This window comes from Leptinotarsa decemlineata, unplaced genomic scaffold, assembly GCF_025532065.1.
Source record: "Leptinotarsa decemlineata unplaced genomic scaffold, Ldec_3_MD MMD2_tig00026354_RagTag_RagTag, whole genome shotgun sequence".
Taxonomy (NCBI): domain Eukaryota; kingdom Metazoa; phylum Arthropoda; class Insecta; order Coleoptera; family Chrysomelidae; genus Leptinotarsa; species Leptinotarsa decemlineata.
The window spans coordinates 5,258,145-5,282,046 of NW_027412702.1; the positions used below are offsets into that span (position 1 = coordinate 5,258,145).

Genomic DNA, 23,902 nt, shown 5'->3' on the forward strand with positions numbered 1-23,902 from the left:
AGATCTCCTGATATAACCCCACTAGATTTCTTCTTGTGGGGTTACTTAAAACAAAAGGTGTATAAGCAAAGACCTTTTCGAGATATAAACCATTTAGAGGCAGTTATTCGAGAATGTGTTGTAAGCACGAAACCCCGTAGTATAAAAAATGCAGTTAAATATGTTTTAAAAAGGACAATTGATTGCATTGAACGTGGTGGAAGGCACACCGAAATGTGACTCTTTATTTTGTATTTCTATTGGTATTTACATGGTTTAGGCATATGTTTCGATTTGATCTAGTGTTCTTAATTTAAATCATAACTTTATTTTAACAGATGTTTGTTAGAATTTTTTACGGTTTAGTTTTCTAGGCACCAAAATCTAAATTGATTTCTGAAGTAATCTTGTTCATTGATATCTCATAAAAGATATTTAGTAAATGTGAAATTACTTTCGTATAATTCCTTCCCTTAGTTTAATTGCGTTGTAATTTTTCGTAATTTGTAAATCAAACTGTAACTGTTTGAAAAGTGCAGTAAACAATAAATTATTGACTTTTCATTGATATTGTTTTTTAATTATGCTTATGTATCAAGCTATTTCGCAAAAAGTAGAAATAAAGTGAAATATTTATCTGTTTTTAAAAACTGTATCAACTTTGCATCATTTTTGGCATAATTTTTTCTGGTGTTTTAAATTTTTGCGAAATCAGTTGTATTTAGAATTGCAATTGGTAATAAAAATGCGTTGGAAAGATAAGTTAGGCTAAATTTGAGAAATCGGCAAATGTCAAATTTTCGAAAAACTGTAAAAAAATTAAATTTGTACTAGAGAGCTAAAAATTGGTATATGGGTAAAAAATGAAAAAACAATAATCTTTTTTCGTTACCGATTTTCGAAATTTCGAGCAATAACTGCTTTTCTGAACATTTTTTGGAAAAAATGTCAAATTTGACAGGGAACAAAAATCACTTGATCGGTCATATGCATGTCATTTGGCATCATTTTCAAAGCACAACCTAATGGAGATATCAAAAGTTACTTGAAGAGATGAACAAAAAAAATCCCATTTGATGCGGACTTTATGTGTGACACTGTATATGGCCAACAAATTCAAAATATATTGGAATATATTTCACCTCAAAAATAAGAAAATACTATATGAAACATTGATAAAACATCAACGACAATCACATTGAAATATTAAAAAAGCCACAGAAATGGATATTGGAAATAATTCATGGCAAGGACTATAGTAACCTTACCAAAACAAAAAACATTGTATGTAGAAATGAAATCCGACAGATACACTAACATTCAAAATCAGTTACATTGAAATGTATATCCTTAAATAGTAGTAATGCTGAGTAAAAGCAATAGCAAGTCCCCTTACGAAGACTCCATATATGGGATCGCTCCTAAGAGGAGCGATAAGTCAAGCTTGGAGATCGACCTCTGAATGAGATTCAATTCCTGTCATCTGGGAATAATTTCTATTCAAATTTAACGTGAACCAACATTTTTACACAGTCATTGCACTTGAAGAGCCTTAAAAATTTCTCTGCGGTGCTTGTACTTCTTCATAAAAATAGTGGTAATGGATTCAACATATTACAAGTACTCCTTTTATCCATGGCATTGAAACAAATTTTACATTACTGGCATAGATAGTGTTATTATTAATCATCAAGTAACGGGTCAGTGTATTCATAATTTAAAAACTTATTTGAAAGTATCAGTGATACAAAAAAATAGTAAATTCAGATACATTTAGGACAGGATATCAACAACATTTCCACCACTCACTAACTTGTTTTCTTCTCCCTGTTATTGATTTCCAGAATTCACAGGTATTGATCATTGTAAGTTCAGATTTCAACCTATTCATGAAATTTATTTCATAACTTCCATTTACTTTTGTCGTCCTCAATTACAAAACGATGCTCAGGTTGTAAAATTGATTGAAAAAGTTTGGGAAGTTCTGTCTTTTTCATTAGAGAAATGTGAAAACTGATATCGAGCAATTTGACAGCCATGGGGTGCAGAAATCTCGAATAACTTCAGAAGTATTTTCTTGGGTACACAAGAAGCCGGAGAAGATCAATCTTTGTGATTCGAGTATTCTGAAGCATCATTTAATTCAATTCTTTCGGAATGCGAGAGTGAAATTCAATATGTTTTATGAAGCGTCCAAAAGAAATAACGTCTGCACCTCTGTATTTCCTGTAAATCGTATATCAAGCAAAGGACTTCTTTCTAGTCCGTCGATCTCCTAGGACAAAAAGTGAGCGAAAGAAATAGTAAGTAGGGTTCAACAAAAAAATGTATGTGGCCAAAAGTCCGATGATGAAGAAATAGTCAAATTCTCAAAATTACTTTATCTCAGTAAAAATTCCCCGATGAATAAAATCAGAACACATTAATTACTACCAGATTGAAAAATACAGAAAATTTCAAAATATAGTGTAGTTCACACGCTATACTCCGAACAGGTTCATAATGAAATATCCTCATAATTTTTTTCGAAAACCTGCGATAGATGGTGTAATGCAAATATTGGTGTGAAAATTAAATGAGAGACCCCATATCAATAATCAACCAGTCACCGCTTCAATTAATTCTTCCACCAAGTGAAATGCTTTTTCCAGAAGATAGATTTTTGAGCTTTTCTGGATTTTTTCAGACTATTGAATCCCGGGCGGATTTCTGCAGAACTACATAACTGCATATTTTACAATGTGTAAAAGCCAAACGGAATAAATTCATTATTTCGGTTATTGTACATACTTAAAAAAATTCCGAAACACGTCAAATGTAAATTATAAATTGACATTCTTCAACGTAAAAATGTCACCCCTACCTTCAACCCCCTTCGAATGACAGGTACAACCCCCAATTTTTCAAATGAGAAGTATAGGTTTGTGATATATCGTTTGAATGGCCTTTTCATTCTCTATTGAAAAATGTTATCGCTTTTACGTTTATTGCAACAATCAACATAAAATAAATTAAAATCATGTTGATAGTCTGACACATATCAGGAAACAACTGCTCACCTGGCTAATACCACGAAGAGCGTCGGATTATATCCAACATATGTCAGTCAGGATTCTTCACTGAAGTTATTTCTGCATATGTTCTTGACAATGTAACTGCCGGAATCTATTTTCAATTATTGGAGCAAACTTACAGACCGGTTTCGGGCTGTTTGGCCACTCGTTAGTGCAAGGTAGTGTCTGTCAGCAACATAATGTCGACGATTTCCAATAATTGAAAATCTAATTCTTTCAGAGAATCATTTCTCGAACTAAGCTGAAACGAATGACAAACAACATGTTTGTCATCGCCCCATCTGCCTATAAACGAAGTAACCAACAGCATATCCAAATTTGCCCAAATTCCTCGCATAAAGAATGAAAACTGAACATAAAGTAAATGGGCATATTTGAAAACGGCCATAAGTCAAAGCATCTACAAGAACAATTCATTCAGGCCAGTCTCAACGTACCTACACTGTAGGTTGATAGACTGACACCTATCAGAAAACAACTATTTCCCTGGCTAATACTACAGAGTCTTCAAGTATGCCCACTTATTTTATATACAGTTTTCATTCCTTGTACGTGGATTTGGACAAATGCGGATATGTTGGTTATTTCTTCAACAAGCAGATGGGACGATGACAAAAATATTGTTTGGTATTACTATCTTCTTTCGGGTTTGAAGGCAGTCGTAGTTTGGAACTACATTCTGAAGTTATGCCAGCACCATGCACTTCCATAACTTCAGTAAGAATCATGCACTGACACATGTTGGATATAATCCAACGCCCTTAGTAGTATTAGCCAGGGGAGTAGTTGTTTTCTGATAGGTATCAGTCTATTAACCTACAGTGTAGGTTAGTTGAGACTGACCTGAACGAATTCTTCTCGTAGATGATTTGATTCATAGCCAGTCTTCAAGTATGCCCATTCACTTTATGTACAGTTTTCACTCTATATGCGAGGAATTTGGAGAAATTTGGATATGCTGTTGATAACTTCATTCATAGGCAGATGGGGCGAGACAAACATGTCTGTTTTCCGCTTCAACCTAGTTCGAGGAATGATTCTCTGAAAGAATTTTATTTTCAAATATGGACAATCGTCGACTTTATGTTGTTGTCAGATACTAAGTTGCACTGATGAGTAGCAGTTGTATCGCCACGAGCATATGCAGGAATAACTTCAGTGGAGAATCATGCACTGACACCTGTTGGATATAATCCAACGCTCTTCGTTGTATTAGGCTGGGAAGTAGTTGTTTTCTGATAGGTGTTAGTCCATTAACCTACAGTGTTAGATGAGTTGAGACTGGCCTGAAAGAATTGTTCTTGTAGATAATTTGTTTTATTATAATTCAATAGTCACATAAACAACTAACATCTCATTCAAAGGTCAAAATTGTATGAGGAACTGTTGAATGAAAACGTTTGTTCATTACTGAGTTGACGGCAGTAATTTATTATTTTTCAGCATAATGAATAGCAAATTGGCGTTTTATTTCGCAAAGCTCTTAAACGATTTTTTCTTTGGAATCAATAAAAGCTTCAAGATATTTCATTGGTCTTTTTTATTCAACTTTATTCATGTAACATACAAAATCAACTGCCATCTAAAATAAACGAATTATAAGAACAATCGTTTTCAATGTTTCCAACAAATGCATGAATCAATTGAATTCAAACAAATGAATTGTTAGGCGGATAAATTGAGGAATGAACATTTGTAACAATGAAAGTAAAACGGCATTTTATAGTTCTGCGAGATAAGCAAATGCCCTACAGAATAATAACATGATTAGTAGTTTCGATGTCACGTAGTTTTTCAACGAAGAAATTATAGAATATGAAATATTTAAATTCATTATCGAACTTCTTCCACATATTTTTCAACAGATATGTTTTGATTCGATAAAAATCAAACTCACATTTCGATAAAGTTGCAAAATAATTTTTTGAAAAGTATTCGTACTTATCTGACAGAATATAACTATCACAATAATTAGTACTAAAATTCATTACATTCATCACAAAATACTATAACCCAGTTGTTGATCTGCCATCTCTTCATAAGTGATTTTTCTGTTTACAGGTCAAGTTGGTAATGTGATAACTAATCGAAATGCCAATAGATTGGAGTTCGAACGTCTTCTAGATGGAGCTAAGACGTATATGAGACATCACAAGGTGATTAATCAATTTTCTTTAAAAACATACTTTCAAGTGGCAACATGATTTTATTTTTTCTAGCAAAGATTATCTCACAACTGGGTTCGATTATTCACTAATTTTTCTAAAATTATATTATATTGAAAAAAAATATCGTATTATATGAAAATATAAATTTACTATTTGAATTTTGTCTGTAGTTAATTATTAGCGATTTATTCTGTATAAAATCCAATCCGGTGTCTCATTCTGTATATCTCATTATTATATGTACTCACATGAATTAACTGGTAGGAAGAGGGTTAAAACTAAATTTACTTATCTAGACATGCTTAGTTAGTTTCGGTTATTGTCAAAAATTATGCTTATCGAATAACTTTCTTCATTGTTTCATGCATCAATTACTGGTTCAGTCCATAGCCAACACGAACTAGGCACTCATCATTATGATTTATCAATTACTCGAAACATCGGGTTGATTTGAAATGATTCTGATCCTCTTTTCACCATCTTTGAAAACCTATAATAATATTGGGTCACCGAAACAACTCAACAATATAATTTTTGTGAAAGATCGCCAGCAACTGTTTGAGAAAAATTCAAAATTTCATAATCATTCTACAAGTCGATTTGAATTAATTAGTGTACCCAAACATTCAACGACCAGGCCATTCTACAAGGGCATCAAACTTTTCAACTATCTTTTTATTGAAATCAAAAATGAAAAACACATTTGATCATCAAGTTTGTCCTAGATAAATAATTTATAAAAAGCTGTTCCTATAGTATAAACGAATACATTTCATGTGCATGTAGTACCTAGTTCGTTAGGTACTTGTATTGTTCCAAAGAATGTTTCAGCACATAAAAAAGATTTTATGTATATATGATTTTTTAGCTCTCTCTCATTCGATTTTTTCAATATCATGTATTTGATGTAAATAGAATGAAGAGGAAAATACGTATTAAAGAATGACTTTGATATTATTTTGAATATCTTCGCAATGTCTGTACACTCCTAAAAAATACCATGTCATGAGATATGGTACAAATTCAGAATGTGAAACTAAGTGTAACACAGGGTTCAGTTTTCGGGCTTCTGTTGTTTTTGCTGTATGTCGGTGACTTTTCACAACACATGACAGATGGTCATATTACCATGTTTGCTGACGATACAACTATGACAATATCTGTACTAAAGCAACTCATCTCTAAGATAGAAATGATTATTGATGAGTTTTTTGCCTAGGGTCAAAAATAGGTGGAACTGATTGTATCAAAGTCAGTTATTGTGAGATTTTTCCACCAGTATTGGATTGACGATATCTTCCTTCGACAGAGGTTAAATTTGTGAGCATCTGTTTTATGAGGATCTGAAGTGGGACACACATTCCGAAAGTGTGTATTCAAATATTGTCCAAACATATTATGCAATCAAACAAATGAAACTCAACTGAGATAATTATGATCTGAATATTACTGGAGTTTTTTCCCAACGCCAAACCGTTATTTCAACACCTCGACACGTGTTTCGATCACCAAGTGATCATCTTCAAGAGGAAGTTTTAAGTTTGATCTTCCTCTTGAAGATGTTCACTTGGTGATCGAAAGACGTGTCGAGGTGTTAAAATAACGGTTTGGTGTTAGAAAACTCCAGTAATAATAATTACTACCCCAAAGGTTCCAAACAGTGCATCACAAGTACATAATTATGATCTATTTGCTATATAGGTGTTAGGCAATGACATATTCTATCCGCATATCAGTTAGGATAGTATCGTCTGGGCTGAAGCAGAAGACTTGAAAGTGTTTATAACTCAGAACCAAATATTACGACAAATTTTTCATGTCAAATATCAGGACATCTGTATACATCCACTTCCAACCACTTCCTCAATTTGCGAGTATATACCTAAATATGTTATGTAAGCCAGGCAGAATTGAGAACATAATGGCAACATATGCTTTGGTTACCTGTTGACAATTTCAAAACACATGGTGTCACTTGATAAAACGTCTCCCAATTATAATTTTATCACATTTTATAACAAACCAGGGATAAGTGATCATTAGGGTCCAATAAGGAAATATTTCTAGTTAGATTCGTTTTGATAAAAAAAGATCTGTTGTGTGGTGTTGTAACATTTCTGAAAACTTTGGGACATTGGTCGTTCAAGGTAATTGTGATTGAAGATGGAATGAAATGAACCTGTGAGACAAAGTAAAACAAAATTGGAAATACCTAGTAAATTATCGATGCATCGTTAACTTTTTTCTTCAGGTACCAGGAGGTATGAAGAGGAGAGTACTAAGATGGTATGACTACTCTTGGTCCAGGGGAAGAATTCAGGGTGGAGGGGATATAAATACTGCTCTTGGTTTACTACCAGATAAACTAAAAACAGAGCTTGCCTTACATGTCAATTTGAGTGTTCTGAAAAAAGTGAGTACCTACCCTCTCTTATATAATTCATATCAGGGGAATAAATCAAATTCATCTAGAGAGATATTTTTGAAAAACATAGCGGTCTGCTTTTTTATTTTGATTGGCATACTGTCTGATAATGTTGCAGCAGTTGTTGGCAGTCAATAGAATGTTATTCTCTGTAATATATTTCTGAAAATATTTTGTTCTGCACTATTTTTATCATGAATTGAATTTTTTGAAATATGAGAGATCTCCTAACAAACTCAATGCATTTGAATCTTCTTCTTTGTCTGAAAATGTTAAAAATATAGCAAGTAACATTATCAGAGTATGTCAGAAAGTGTTTTGGGAAAAATGCAATTCGAAAAATTCTACAATCACAGGTGAAGATTTCAATATATTTACTCCTTCATCTATAAATTTAATTCTGTTTGTTATTATTTCAAGCCTCAGTACCAGTAAGTGAGTTTCAATATGAAACTGAATAAGGAAATTTTTAGGTAACTATATTCCAAGAATGCCAACCAGAGTTTTTGAGGGATTTGGTTCTGAAAATGAAAGCTTACATCTTCACACCTGGCGATTCGATATGCAGGAAAGGTGAGGTAGCAAGAGAGATGTTCATTATTGCTGATGGTATCCTGGAAGTTCTCAGTGAGCATGGGAAAGTTTTGACTACAATGAAAGCTGGTGATTTTTTTGGAGAAATTGGCATTCTGAATCTGGATGGTCTGAACAAGTAAGTGAACTAAAAATACATATATACCAAGGATCCTGGTGAAGAGATATTGTGAAAAGTTTATATATTTATTTACTCAGAACAACTGTTCAATACTTCAAATCAGATAATATAAGTTGTGGTGATATTGTCAAAAATATAGAAGTAAAAATGGATCAATTTTGGATGACGTTGAGGGGGCTAAAATTATCATGCAAATCATCTTGGTTCATAAGGAAGAACCTTGAACTTTCTCATAAGGAAGGACAATGAACTTTCAATGTATTTTTGAAAATTCTTCCCAGATTTAGGTTTTCTAATTGAATTATCTACTATATTTGAATAATATCCGTCGCTTTCAGCTTTGTCCTGATAAAATTTTTCTCAATATCGTATCTTCTTTCATTCAAGGAAAACAAGCCTATGGACCAAAAAGTTTCATCCTCCTTTTTGTTGTTGTTTACAGCTATCAGGATATATCTAAAAATACTGGCAATATTCCTTAATACATCAAATTCTAAACCCTGATTACATCCAATCCTCGCTGTTTGCAATTTCATATGTAAACTTGATATTCAGGAATCTGTTGTTAGGAGTTGAAACAATGTTTTCTAATTCAGAATTCTGTATTCATGATAAAAATTATAGAATTTTCACAATTAGTTTTATTCCAAATGCGTTTCGTTACACGGTAGCTTCATCAGATATTAGTAAATCAAACTATCCTACAATATCTTATAACAATAGATTTTGAATAAACAATCAGTTACAATACAATATTACTTCTAGAAAACAAGTACAATTTTGGCATGTCACCTCAAAACCTAATTAGATAAATGATTGATTCGTTAATTTGGACTCATTTCACGACCTCTCTTTTAGTAATAATCCGGAAAGTTTGAAAATCAACATGTTGATATGATATATGAGTAACCTCACTTGATTCACTCGAAAAACATACTTACATACTTACAAACTTTTCAATTTGAAATCAGCATATCAAAGGAACATCATCATATTCACCAACAAACGAATGAGAAAATTGTCAGAGAATTCCTTTCTAGTTTGAGACACTACTTCATTAGTTTTTATTCATTATTCTGTTTGGCAGAAAAGCATACACATGGAACATAGTCACGTTCATGGTGAATTATTAACTTTATGAGCAAAAACATTTCACGAGTCATAAATGTTGAAAGTGCCAATGATAGTAAATATGGTAATAAAACATTATGTGAACCGGATTTTATGAAATATAAAAATCATACCTGCATCAATCGATACTGTACAAATTGATGTGATGAAAATATGCTTTCATTCAATATTAGTTTGCCAGAAGACATTGTGCTACCGGGTTCGTCGTCATTTTCCCAACTTGAAGTTTTGTTCACGAAGTGACTGTTACTACTTCACCGTAGTTGAAACAGATCCTTTCTGAGCACTGATACCTTGTTAAGATATGTCCTGCACTGATTAGGAGTGATATTTCCGAAGCGGCCATTCAATTGCTTTCAGTGAGGTCCAGTTGCTAAAAAAATTAAATGAGTAAAAGTTTTTTTATGTTAAACGGATTTGTTGAAAAAATAATAATAATGATATAGATAATGTACCAAAAAATGAAAAATCATTCGGAAGGTCCTAGGTAGCCGTGATCACACCACTCTCCTCAGCAATTATGGTATTGATCTGAAAAAAAAATAATAAAATTGTTGGGCGTAGCGTAACCTAAGTAAATATGGAAATACTATGCCCAAGGATGTTTTTTTTATCCGATCAATACCGTATATTTAGGTATGATGACTGCTAACTAGGACCTTTCGAATAACTTTTCAGTTTTAAGTACATTATCTACATCATCATTATTTTTTTCCTCTAAAACCGTTCAACATAGAAACATTTCTTTACTTATTTTATTTTCTAGTTTTTGGTTCCTGATTGTGTTACTCAATTCTTCTCATTCTCTTTAGTTCATTTATTACCTCAGTATTAGAAGGTCATATGTAATCCGCCATTTTGTAGCTGCGGCCATCTTAAATTTGCGAAATTGATAGGTTAGTTGAAAATAATGTTTTGGTTCCTATTGAATTCTCGGAATGGGCAACACCTATTGTGCCGATTCTCAAATCAAATGGAGAATTGAGACTGTGTGGCGACTTTAAAATCACTTTAAATCCTCATTTGAACATTCAGCACTTTCCTTTACCGCGCATAGAATATTTATTTTCGCAATTGGAGGGTGGTGAGAAGTTTTCGAAAATAGATTTGAGTGAGGCTTATCAACAAGTACTTTTGTCTGAAGAGTCTCAGAAACTGGTAACTATAACTACACATAAGGGAATTTTTTCATATACCCGTCTTCCTTATGGTATTGTGAGCGCTCCTTCTATTTTCCAGAAAATAATGGATCAAATGTTCCAGAATATGCCGGGAGTTGTTTGCTTTTTGGACGACATCCTCGTAACTGGAAGAAATGATCAAGAACATTTTGAACGTTTATATAAAGTCTTGTATCGGTTACAAGAATGCGGATTGAAAGTGAAAAAGGAGAAATGTTCTTTATTTCAAGAATCTGTAACCTATTTGGGTCACGTGATTAATAAAGAGGGTCTCCATACCTCTGAGGAACGAATATTAGCAATTAAATTGATTCCAATTCCAAAAAATATAACTGAACTCAAATCTTTCCTGGGTACTTTAAATTTCTATTGCAAATTTTTACAAAATATTTCTGATATACTAAGGCCATTGTACAGTTTATTAAAGAAAGAATCTAAATGGGTTTGGTCGAATGAATGCCATATTGCATTTGAAAAGGCAAAAAAATGCTTATGTCTGCTCCGATTTTGGCTCATTTTGATCCAGATCGAAGTGTCAAATTGACAGTTGATGCATCCCAATTTGCTCTTGGTGTAACAATCAGTCACATTTATAATAATAATAAGGAAAGACCTATAGCATTTGCCTCACGTTTGCTAAATTCTACAGAAATAAAATACTCGCAAATAGAAAAGGAAGCGGCGGCAATATAATTTTCGGTTTAAAAAAGTTTTTCAATATTTGTACGGTAAGAAGTTTCTTCTTCTCACAGATCATAAACCACTTTTGACAATATTTGGTGATAAGAGGGGCCTTCCAATATTTGCTGCGAACCGCCTGCAAAGGTGGGCACATATCTTGTCAAGTGTTGAATATGAGATTCGATATGTGAAATCTACGAATAATACAGCCGATTTTTTGTCTAGACTGCCTATGAAGTGTGAAAAACAGGATGATATCCTTTCGAATATCTCTTATTTGCAGTACTTGGAACAATCAGATCTTAAATTAGATTTCAAAAGTATAAAACATAGTACAGTAGTTGATCCCATTCTAAGCAAAATATCTTTTTATGTACGAAATGGTTGGCCAGGTAAATGCCCCTCGAAAGAATTTATTCCGTTTTTTATTAGAAAGAATGAGATCTCCATCGAACAAAATTGTTTGATGTAGGGCTATTGTCTCATTGTACCACTTAAGTACAGAAAAAGTATTTTGAAAGAACTTCATAGTTCACACATTAGGATTGTAAAAATGAAGGGTTTAGCACGTTCATATTTTTGATGGCCCTCATTAGACAATCAAATCGAATTAATCGCAAAAACTTGTGATGCATGTAAAATTTATGGTAGTAATCCACCAAAATCAGTACTAGTTACTTGGAACTGGCCTGAAGAACCCTGGACCCGACTTCATGCTGATTTTTTCGGCCCAGTTGGTGGTAAAAATTTTTTTGTTATAGAAGATGCTACGTCCAAGTGGATTGAATGTTTTGAAGTGGGTAATATTACGGCTTCCACTACAATCAAAATTTTTAGGGAACTTTTCGCAAGATTTGGGTTACCTTTTCAACTTTGTACGGATAATGCCACAACCTTTTTGTCTGAAAGTTTTCAAAGTTTTCTTGAAGCCAGCGGTGTTGAACACATTACAGGCGCTCCTTACCATCCTGCAACTAACGGACAAGCGGAGAGTGCAGTTAAAATCATGAAAAAGGCAATTTTGAAAGCAAAACATGATAGCAATAATATTGATTTGAATTTAATAATAAATCGGTTTCTGTTCCATTACAGAAATACCCCTCATACTACGACAGGTGAAACACCAGCAAAATTGTTGCTGGGACGTAATTTGAGATGTAGATTTGATTTATGTTTGCCGTCTGTGAAAAATACTGTCAATAGGAAACAAAACATTCAAATCAATAATTTCAAGGGGAGAAAAAGGGAAAACTTCGAGGTAAACGATAGAGTTTGGGTTCGCGTTTTTAGACATGGTTCTGATAAGTGGTGTCAAGGTATCATTATTGATGTTCTTGGGAATGAAGTTTCAAAATTCGAACAACTGAAGGAATGATATGGAAAGGTCATTTGAATCAAATTAAAAAGGATTTTACACCTGTGAATACATCAGCAGCGTGTAACATCGATATCATTTCTCGTTCAGACTTACTTGTAAATAATGTAAATACTGTACATGTAGATAGTAATGATAAGGTGAGTGAAAACAGTAATATAAGTGGTGATAGTGGCGGTAAAGATAACGAAGGTGAGGATTTTGATCATAATAATCGTTCATTGAGAAGAAGAAGCCAAATTAAACCTCCAGAACGTTTTGGCTATTAATTGTGTTTTTTTTTATTAATTTTATTGTATAATATTAAAGGGGAAGGTGTTATATATGTACAGCTGAATCACTCTGTATTTGTGGTCAGGATAGCATTATAAAAACGAAGTATTTTTTTATATTTTTTATATTCTGATTTGCGACCGACGATCGCAGACTTTCCTATTTTCAACAGTAATGAATAAACTCTAATTCAAATTAGTTGGATTTTATTTACATCATTCTGTTAGGATATTCAAATTAATATCAAGACAGAACATGTTTCAACTACATACGCCAACTCACGTTATTTTGAAGAGAATTATTGGTTAGTCATGAAGGACTTTCTACAGTTGGACTGAATACTACTTCGTCATTGTCAGTAACTTCACAGGGATTTGATATTACCAATAGCACGAACTGCATGTGTGAACTTTTCTAAATGATTTTTTGGTAGGTGTTCTTACTGAAGTGTTTCTATCAAAGAGATTTTCAATAACAGTTGTACAAAAAATACTTTTTAAAGAATTTCATTTCTAGTTAGCCATGGAAATATCAAGCTTATGACAGTTTGGTGACTTTTATAAGTAATTGATACATGGTTATTGACGGTGTTTCAAAAAATCGACAAAAATGAATGCAAATATTGATTATTCAAACGAAGTTCTCATGAAATTATTTATTATATACGGACAGTGTGATCAAATCATTGCCAGAACTTGTAGAAAATTCAACCAAATGTATCCTGAATCAACACCAATGAACTAGAGGAAGTTTGTAAGATTACAAAATAATTTCCTCAACTATGGCTCCATGTTAAAAACGCCTTCAACATTACCAAAACCTGTTACTTCAAATGAGGACAATACTGTTAACGTTTTAGCATATTTTTATGCATATCCAGAAGCTTCCATTCGCAGTGCAGAAAAAGATTTAGGTGTATCACATGCTTCAGTACAACGAATTTTGAAAAATCACGGAATGCATCCGTATAAATTTGCCAAAGTTCAAGCTCTAAAACCAGAAGACTTCGATCGTAGAATGCATTTTTGTGAATCCCTTTTGATTCATACACAGGAAGATCGGGAATTTTTGTCAAAAATAATCTGGAGCGACGAATCAAAATTTACTAGGGATGGTATTTTCAATAAAAATTTTTGGGCTGATCATATTTCTCATGTTACAAAAGAAATGGGTTTTCAAGAAAAATTTGATCTGATCTGAAGAACAATAAAATTAGCTTTTTTATTTATGAAGACACACCCAATGCAGAGAGATATCTCCAAATATTAGGGACGACTGTAACCGATTTTCTTGAAAATTTGCTTTCAGAGGAATATAGGAATTCGTGGTTTCAACTGGACGGAGCGCCAGCTCATTCCACCCAGGAAGTTTCCAGGAAACTTGACGAACTCTTCGACGATCGTTGGTTTAGGCGTTTAGGGCCGTGGGATTGGCCTCCGAGATCACCCGATCTCACGTCACTTGACTTTTTTAATGGGGTGTTTCAAATGAAAGGGTATACAGTACTCCAGTGCCTACCAAAGAAGAATTGCGACGGCGAATAGTGCGAAGTATTGAAGATCTGGATCCCCAGGAAATTGAAAAAGCAACCACAAGTCGCGTAAAAAAACATTTTAAAGTGTTTAGAATGTAATGAACAACATTTTCAGCATTTATTGTGAAAATGTGATATTTTGTTTACAATTTTGTTATTTTGAATCATCCAATTCTGTTATTGTCTGTACTTTCACATGTTTCAGCCCACAAAATCTTACTTCTTACCTAGAAATGACTGATTTTTGGTACAGTTGTTCCCTGGAAACTTTGAGCCATAGTTAAGGAAATTATTTTGTAACTTTACAAACTTCATTCGTTCATTGGTATCAATTCAGGATACATTTGGTTGAATTTTTTACAGGTTCTGACAATGATTTGATCACTTTGTTCATGTGTATAATAAATAAATTCATAAGAACTTCGTTTGAATAATCAATATTTGCATTCATTTTGAAAGATGATTCAAAACACCTTCGATAACTCTTTGTAATTACTTATAAAAGTAACCGAACTGCTATAAGCTTGACAATTCCACTGCTACCTAAATCCAAATTCTAGAAAAAGATAATGTTTCTAGAAGAAGTGACTTTATTGAGAAAACTTGACGATTTAGGTTTAGGGACATGATACATTATTTCGAAGCATTTTTCACCATCTTTCAATTTATCGAGTAATATACCTGGGGTTTCATTTGAAAAAATGAACTTTTGACTACTTTTATGCACAATGGAAATAATAGTAATTTTAGCAAGCCCTGTATGATATGGAGTCGATTTCTTGGTGTTATTTGAGTATTTCAAGTTTGTCCAAACTATCATCAAAATATCAACTTCTCATGAATTGAGAGTACTGATATACTTAATTTCAATTAAAGCTATGTTTTGGAGCATATTTAGCACAATTTATTTTTTATCTCGAAAACAGATAGAGATAGGTATAGGACATTATCAACAAAAAAGTATTAAAATACCAGAGCGATTCAAAAAATGTATAATATACGGGGTATTCCGTTTCAAAAAATAAAGTTTCTAGGACTTTTTGATGGAAGTGGCAACGCTGAAATGCTGAAAGTATTTTAGAACGATAGAACAGGTAAGGAAATGTGAGAGGTGGAATTTTCAGAAAAATCATGCTTTGCGTTTTCCAGAAACGTCTAACCTACCATCGACCGTGAGTCACGCTGTATAAATATGTGTAGATCATATGCGAAAAAGTAACTTTCAGACACAAACTGGAAAAAGGAAGCCCTCTATGGGGAAAAATGTTTCTTGAATAATTCAGTGTTTTATAAAAGTAGTTTGTTTGGAGGGGATTTTTCTTCCAGTTTTTTTCCAAAAATTACTTCTTTATATAAAGTTAATTTTTGAAAATTGATTGCTATTTTCCTTTCTTTGAAATATTTCCACAGTTGTTGTATTCAGATGGAGAATTAGAAAACCAAAACTTTTCTTTCTTGAGAAATATATTTTCTGAAATAATTTATGTGAAATAAATTCGGTATTGAATTCTATTTTAATAGTTATTGAAATTAAACTTCAGTTTCTCAAATGCTCTAGTTCCACTGTATGAAAAATATAACAGGAACTTAGACCAAGAGCAGTCAATAAATACGTGACATGTGATATGGGTCGTTTTGGAAAATTTTAGATAATTTTATCCATCTGGGTGCTGTGAAATATATTTTTACGTTAGAATGTATTGCAATATTCAATTTGTAGAGCGATGAATTATATGATTGAGGAAAATGAACTAATATATTCATATTCATGTAACATATCAATTCTTTTTTAGAATGGTATCTGTTTTTGCCCTAATATACAATTCAAATCGATACAGTTATAGATACGAATTTTCAGTATTAGCAGGACTATCAGTTGGGAACAGGATTCATAATTGAGAGATGTTGTTATCTGCGATGACAACTACCCTCCTGACTATTTGTGGAAGCATCCACAATAAGTTGAAGGATATAATTCTCGCATTAGCGAGAAGAGCACTTATTCTCCGTTGGGTATTTTGATATTCATATTACGTTAGGAAGGGGGAATGTTTCGAAATAATAATTTTCTCAGTACGTATGATGACCTCGAGACGGACATCAAAATTATTTTTGTTCTTTATTTAATACAACTTGTCCCAGAGTATATCTTCTTCAACGACGAAATATGTGGCTGAAAATATATTTAATTATTTCAGGCGGACAGCAGACGTACGTTCTGTTGGATACTCGGAATTATTTTCTTTGTCTCGGGAAGACGTTTTGAATGCCATGAAGGACTATCCAGAAGCTCAAGAAATCCTTCAAGCCTTGGGTCGGAAAAGGCTGATGGAAGTTAAAGCCTCCGCTCGACATCCGCCACATAAAGAGCATCACCATCATCATCACCACACCGTTGATGGAAAGGGTTTGGTTGATAAAATCAAAAGTGAAGCAAAGGTAAGTGGCATAATTCCAAAAGTCCATGGAATAAATGATCATTGTTTCCTAAAATCGCGTACCCTGAGAGTATTATAATGAAACTTTTCAGGGTATTGGAGGGGTATTAGAGCTTGTTTATGATCCACTTTCTATGATATCCCCTTCAATCATTATTTTAACGTATTACTTCATTACCTCTCTATTCTACATTCCTCAACTTCTGTTCAAATCCAATCTCTGCTATTTGCAAATTGTTGAATTTTAATATTTCAGGGTTTGAGAAATGTGTTGAAGAAATCGAGGACACACCGCAGGTCTCAAGAATCTTTGGAACTCAAACCTCTACATACATCAAGCAATAACAATAATAAAGCTACATTGAAAAGAATGTCCAGAGTGAAATCCCATGATCTGAGCCAAGATGAAGCTGATAAAAAAGAGACTTGTGCCTCAGAACCTTTCATGTCCCCCATCGGAGCCGGTCTTCCATTGTTACAAAGATTGAAGTAAGAAATGAAGCAAATGCCAATGAAAAAATAGCTATAAAATATTGATATAGATCTATTCATTCAATGTATGTCGTAAGTTTCCATAGTGAACGGTTCAACGTCACTGATTGGTTGAGTTTATAATACTGATGTTTATCAAGTATGCCAAGACTGGTCAGGTTCTTATAGAATCTTACGTGAACCTTCATTATAGAAAGATAGATAGATAAGTTTTCAAATTAAACATATAAAAACTTAAGTCAGTAAGGTACTAATATATAACTAAAATACAACAAAAGATAACAAAAGATTATCACAGGTTTATACATTCGTGGGAGTAGATTTTAGTATAACTCAATATTGAAGAAAAAGAGAAAAAAATAAGATAAGTGTCACAGATATAAACGCATTAGTCTGAAATATGTAGATATCAAAATATAATGAAAATTAAAATAAACTCTCGCATATATCATGTCTATATTTGTTAGGATTATAAAAATTTTGATGGCTAATAGTAATATCTATCCTTCTTCTGTTTTCTGCAATCGTGATGAAGTTGCCATAAAAAATTCTTGTATCGAATAGGGTTCCATGTTACACAACAAATCGAAAACTAGAATTTTGAAACTATGCCGTCTGCCTTCTTCTCTGATTGTCAGTGGTAAATGATTATATAGTTTGATGGCCATATAGCGTGGACCTCTTTCTGTATTTCTGAGTCTATGTTTAGGAAGAACGAAATTCGAATTGTTCCTAGTATAGTACTCGTGAATGTTTTTATGTCATAAACGAAAATAACACAAACATAAATATAGATCCCATATAAAGTAAGTAATTTATTACTTTTAAAAATTTCGCGACAGAAGTCTGTTAAGTTCATGTTAAGCATATTCTTTATTATACGTTTTTGCATAATGAAAATGCGTTCCAAGTTAGTGCTTCTACCCCAAAACATAACTCCATATTTGAGGAAAGGATATACGATTCCATAGTATGCTGTTTTTAGTGCAGCAGTATTCAAGTGACTTCTCAAAATTTTAATTGCATAGCCAGTTTTTTTGCAAGATGCTCGATATGTGCGTCAAAGTTCAATTTGTCATCTAGATATACCCCTAACATTTTTGTCCATGAAGAAAAATTTAACTTTTCAGGGCCAATGTTCACATATTCTGGAATAATGATGGAAGTATTAACTGTTCTGAAAACTATACAATTAGTTTTGGCTGTATTTAAAAGAAGTTCATTTTGAATGAAATATGTTGAGGATGTAGAAACAACATTCAATACTTCACTTTCCAAATTCATATGGCAGTCAAGAGGTATAACAAGATTGGAATCATCAGCATACCTGACAATTTTGGTACTGGTATTTTTTTAAATTCCCGAATTGAACTTCATTCACGCTTTTCTTTCTGAAAACGAAATGAAAACATACCATTTGGAAACATTTTCTCTAATAATATTTCAATCTTCTATATGCACAATTGAATTCTGGAGTTTCTGCTGAGCAAAACTCATCCAAACTTCACAACTGAAACAGGCATAGTTTCCAAATCAGTGAACCATATACATATACAGACTAATTGATGGTTTTTACAGATTTCGAATATGCAAACTAGGTTAACTGAATATAAATTATTTAAACTCCCTTTTGCACCAGTACTCTTCCACATTATTCACCTCTGGTTTAGACTGCTTAATGTTTTGTTGATTAATTCAGGAATACGCATCTGTTGTTGATAATGGAAATTACTGCCTCCAGGAAATAACCTCCATGTTAATGCCTTCAACAATCAATAATGACCTGTTTCACAAACCGTAGCGCATACAATAAAGTTTTGTACAAATCATTTTAAAAAAAAAATTCCAATTGAATATATCCGATTAGTTTTTTATTCTTGGACTCAAGAACGAGTACAAGAGTAAGTTGTACACAATGTGATGTGTTTTTAGTTGAAGCCATCGATTGAAATCAATGAAAAATATTGAAAATTTAAAAGATACTTTCTTTTTTGAAAGGAATATGCCTGTAAAAGAGAAACAGGATTTTTTGCAATCTGATCAAAATAAATAAAATATAATCATCTGAACATTTGATTTTGATGAGTGGTAGCAATCCAATTCTATTTGTTCATTAATTCATTATACAAAACTCAAGATGTGGATACTCGTATAAGTTGAATAAAAAAAACTCATATTTTTGAAAATGATATTAAACTGATGCAAACTGTTTCACGAAGGTTGCTCAAAGAAAAACAAGATAATGAAGAGAGAGTCAAGGACACATCTCCTCCAATTTTATCACCGACGTCTTCCACAATTCGATCGCCTCCGCCAATTACCGAGGAGTCCACAGAAGAAATGATCGGTGCAGGTTTACCTCTTCTTCAGCGTATCCTCATGCTGAAGGCGAAAGAGGAGAAAGCTGCAAAAGCAGCAAGAACGGGGGTAGGGGGGACAAAGAGTGTGACAGGGCAGTTGTTTAGTGGGATCAGCCTGAGCAAAGGTTAGTATTCATCAAATATTCGATTATAACTTTGTCTATAACTTACTCAATTCTTTACCACTTCAGGGTTTGTTGAGAGTCTTGGGCTATATTTGGTTCAATAAGTGTCGGTCACTCTCTCTTTCTCACCATTCTCTTGCCGTCGTTTCACCTCTTCACCTCTTTTTTCCTTATTTCTGCGTATATTCCTCGAATCTCATTTCAGTTTTTAGTCGATCTTTGGAATTTCTTCGACGTTTCGCTGGTGCGAAAGTTTTATACATCTTGAGTTCATCGGAGACAAACTCGCGCTAGTGGAACGTCGGGAAGAAATTTCAAAAAATTGACAGCTTCAAACCCGAATGAAAATAATGATATTATCATATATAGTTTACATTATCTCAGCATAATATCAATACATGTAACGAATCATTTTTCAGTCAGTAAGATTTCATGTGAAAGAATAAAATATGTATGAAGATAATTATGATTATGATGGTGATGACACCTTTCACCAGATCCCATTAGAGTAATCCTCATTTTATACTCACTGTAACTTATTAATTTCATCGGTTTCATAATGCATCACTTCATGTTTGTCTCCTCTCCTGAATTCAAAATCGAAGAGGGTTATATTCACAACATATGTAACTTTACGTCAGTTCTGACTTCCATTGTCTAACAAGATTCTACTATAACTCGAAATTTATGGAAGAAGAAATAAAACTAGAATGAATAACTAAAATATCAAATATATCAAGCAATGAAACATGAAATAAAAATACATTGAAAACGAATAAAATATTCAAGATACGAAATGAATGAAAATTACTGCAGAGTAAAAAAAAGAATAAAAATAAAAATGAGCAATAAATTAATTGAAGAATTGAAACAGATTTCAAACCAAGTTATATCTCGACGTTGTCATTATTTCTCTCCGCTTCTCCGTGTAAGCAGGAGTTGACCGTTTGGCGGGAGTTGAACGTTTTTCGCTTGATTAAAGGTCTACGTTAGTTTGGCTGAATCGTCGTTGAACATCATATATGCAGCTTCTTTGAACTTTCTCTTAGGCCAATGTTCCTCCATCTGGATGATCTCAGCTGGGGACCACTCGATGTTATGTAGATGAGTTCAAACTTGCTTAGCTATTCTTGATTTGCTGATTTCTCCTCGCTGTGTGTTTTTCTTGTGCTCGGCAATGCGGACCTTCGATGGCCTCTTACTTTCACCGATATAGGATCTGGCGCACTCACGTTTAATGCAATTTCTGGTATCGCAGTCTGCGTTTGATGGCCTGGTTTTCTTGAGGCTGCTACGGATGGTGTTTCCGGATCTGTAGCAGGGTCTGATATTGTACTTGGACCCAATTCTTCTCATCCTTTCAGACAATCCTCTGACGAAGGGAGGTACAAGCACTGATTGAGACGGCTTCTCTTCCTTGCGAGGCTGTTGCTGTCATCTAGTCAATGTCTGTCACACCATCACTTTGGAGTAAATATTTCGCTGAAGATCTGTTTTGATAATGCCCAGTTCCTTCTTGAGATGTGTCTTCATATTGTAGAGCTCGAAAGCACGATCCACTAGAGTCTTGTTGATTCCTCTTTTGGTGGATTGATGGTGATTGGATTCGTGATTCAGATACTGTCCCGTATGATTAGTTTTTCGGTATACAGATGTTTCCCACTCAGTGTCGGTCCTCTTCACCAATACGTCTAAGAATGGCAATTTGTTGTGGATGAAAGGTTATTTATGTTTAGGTGTCATAGGTCATAAGAAATATATATATATATATATATATATATATATATATATATATATATATATATATATATATATATATATATATATTTCTTATTCATACAAACAGAATACTTAGTAATTTCAAGAAAAATGCGTTCAGATATTCAAGCTATTCATTCTGATTTTATTTTTCTTTCATAGGTTTCGAATCATAGTAGAATCATAAAGACAATGGAAGTCCACACTGATGAAATTCACCACTTTCAAACATATGTAACAGGTGTAAGAGGTTACTGAGTTATCATATGCACAATAACTATTTTTTTTTTCGTATTATTTTTTCCCAGGGCAACCACAAACTCCAACGCCTCAAATGAATACATTAGCTCCAAGATTATCATCATCAGGGCCTTCAAAGAGTCCTCTTCTACTAGTAGCTAAATCAGCTGCCCCAGCAAAATTGTTGAATAATAAAATATCTTTCAGGTGAGTAGGCCTCATCCACAATGTTTAGTTAATGGAGTGTTCGTATTATAATAATAGGGTTATTATCGTATTACATAAATATCGATTTTTGGTGAATGATTGAAGAAAACACATCAATAATAAATCATGAGTTGAAAAAATCAAAATCTTGATTATGGTAATAATATCAGCCGTTTCCATAAAACACAAGAAAAGCCAATCTCAGTTTTCCAGTGTTTTTCCACTATAACCAATTGAACATTACACAAAATTATGCTTGTTGAAGAATTGTCTGCAATTTTATATAATTGTGTACAATTGAGATTTTTTTTCACATATAGTTAGTGTGCTTACTTGAAGAATGGCTATAAATCAAATCATCTAAAAAAGAACAATTTGTTCAGGCCAGTCTCAGCTCCCTATACACTATAGGTTAATGGACTCACTGACTCACTGCCGCAATAGATTTTCAATTATTGGAACACACTTGCAGACCGGTTTCGGGCTGTTTGGCCACTCGTCAGTGCATTCGTCCATTAACCTACAGTGTAGGGAGTTGAGACTGGCCTGAACGAATTGTTCTTTCAGATGATTTGATTTATAGCCAGTCTTCAAGTATGCCCACTGGCTATATGAAAAAAGTTTTCTTTCCTTATACGCGGAATTGGGCAAATTTCGGATATGCAGTTGGTTACCTCGTTCACAGGTAGATGGGGCGACGACAAACCTATTGTTTGTTGTATGCTTCCACTTAATTCGAGGAATGATACTCTGAAGGAATTTGATTTTCAATTATCGGAAATCATCGACTTTATGTTGATGATATACAGTACCTTGCACTGACGAGTGGCCAAACAGCCCGAAACCGGTGTGCAAGTGCGTTCCAATGATTAAAAATCTATTGCGGCAGTTGTATCGCCAACAGCATATGCAGAAATAACTTCAGTGAAGAATCCTGCACTGACACCTGTTGGATATAATCCAACGCCTTTCGTGGTATTAGCCAGGGGAGTAGTTGTTTTCTGATAGGTGTCAGTCCATTAACCTACAGTGTAGGGAGTTGAGACTGGCCTGAACAAATTGTTCTTTTAGATGATACAATTGAGATGCTCGATTTTTTTCAAAGAGTAAATGCATTAACATCAATAGTTTTATCCCAGCGAACCATCTGTGGTAATCAGCTTCATTATGTTTGGAAACTTTGAACGAGATCTCAGCTTCTGTCTGTTTCAAAAACAAGTTATTTGAGATAATCGAGAATTGAGTTTTTGCCGATCCTATAGATGGCGTTTTTGTACAAGGATTCGTCATACTCACTTCCCACCCACATTGTTCATACTGAATTGAAATGTATCATTCTCTGAACGATTTATTATAAAATATATGACCGATGTTTAGTATTTTTTAACAATATCATCTAATCACTGAGATCTAGATGAGGTGTGCAGCTTTACTTCATTCAAACAAATCAATTATACACAGATATATCAGCAGAAATGTCATAAAAAAGTCTCTCGATTTCTAACTTCACAAATCTAATAATTTGTATGCACCAGACCCTATTTGGAAACCCTACAGTCATCTATATTCAAAGTACGTAGGTAAATTGATGGTAAATTAGGATTGGTTTGAGGTCCTGAATATATTCACTTGTATCCCAAATCCATTAATAGACAGAGCTGTTCAGATTTTACAGGGTGTCTCGGTCTAAACTTAAGGAAGTGGTCCTGCTGTTTTTACCAATACTTGTTATCGAGAGAAAGGTTT

The 23,902-nt window shown here is 33.4% G+C and overlaps 1 protein-coding gene across 7 annotated transcripts in view; it reads left to right on the forward strand.

Annotated features, from left to right (window-relative positions):
• The window catches only part of Cngl (Cyclic nucleotide-gated ion channel-like), a 463,427-nt gene that overhangs the window by 411,872 nt on the left and 27,653 nt on the right, over nucleotides 1-23,902 (forward strand). For all 7 annotated transcript variants that reach the window (XM_074184263.1, XM_074184265.1, XM_074184264.1 and 4 more), the window contains 7 exons: nucleotides 5,115-5,209; nucleotides 7,473-7,634; nucleotides 8,120-8,358; nucleotides 16,735-16,975; nucleotides 17,231-17,463; nucleotides 19,686-19,951; nucleotides 22,018-22,156. In XM_074184263.1, the coding sequence (XP_074040364.1) occupies nucleotides 5,115-5,209; nucleotides 7,473-7,634; nucleotides 8,120-8,358; nucleotides 16,735-16,975; nucleotides 17,231-17,463; nucleotides 19,686-19,951; nucleotides 22,018-22,156 (1,375 nt within the window). The remainder of the gene's footprint in view (nucleotides 1-5,114; nucleotides 5,210-7,472; nucleotides 7,635-8,119; nucleotides 8,359-16,734; nucleotides 16,976-17,230; nucleotides 17,464-19,685; nucleotides 19,952-22,017; nucleotides 22,157-23,902) is intronic.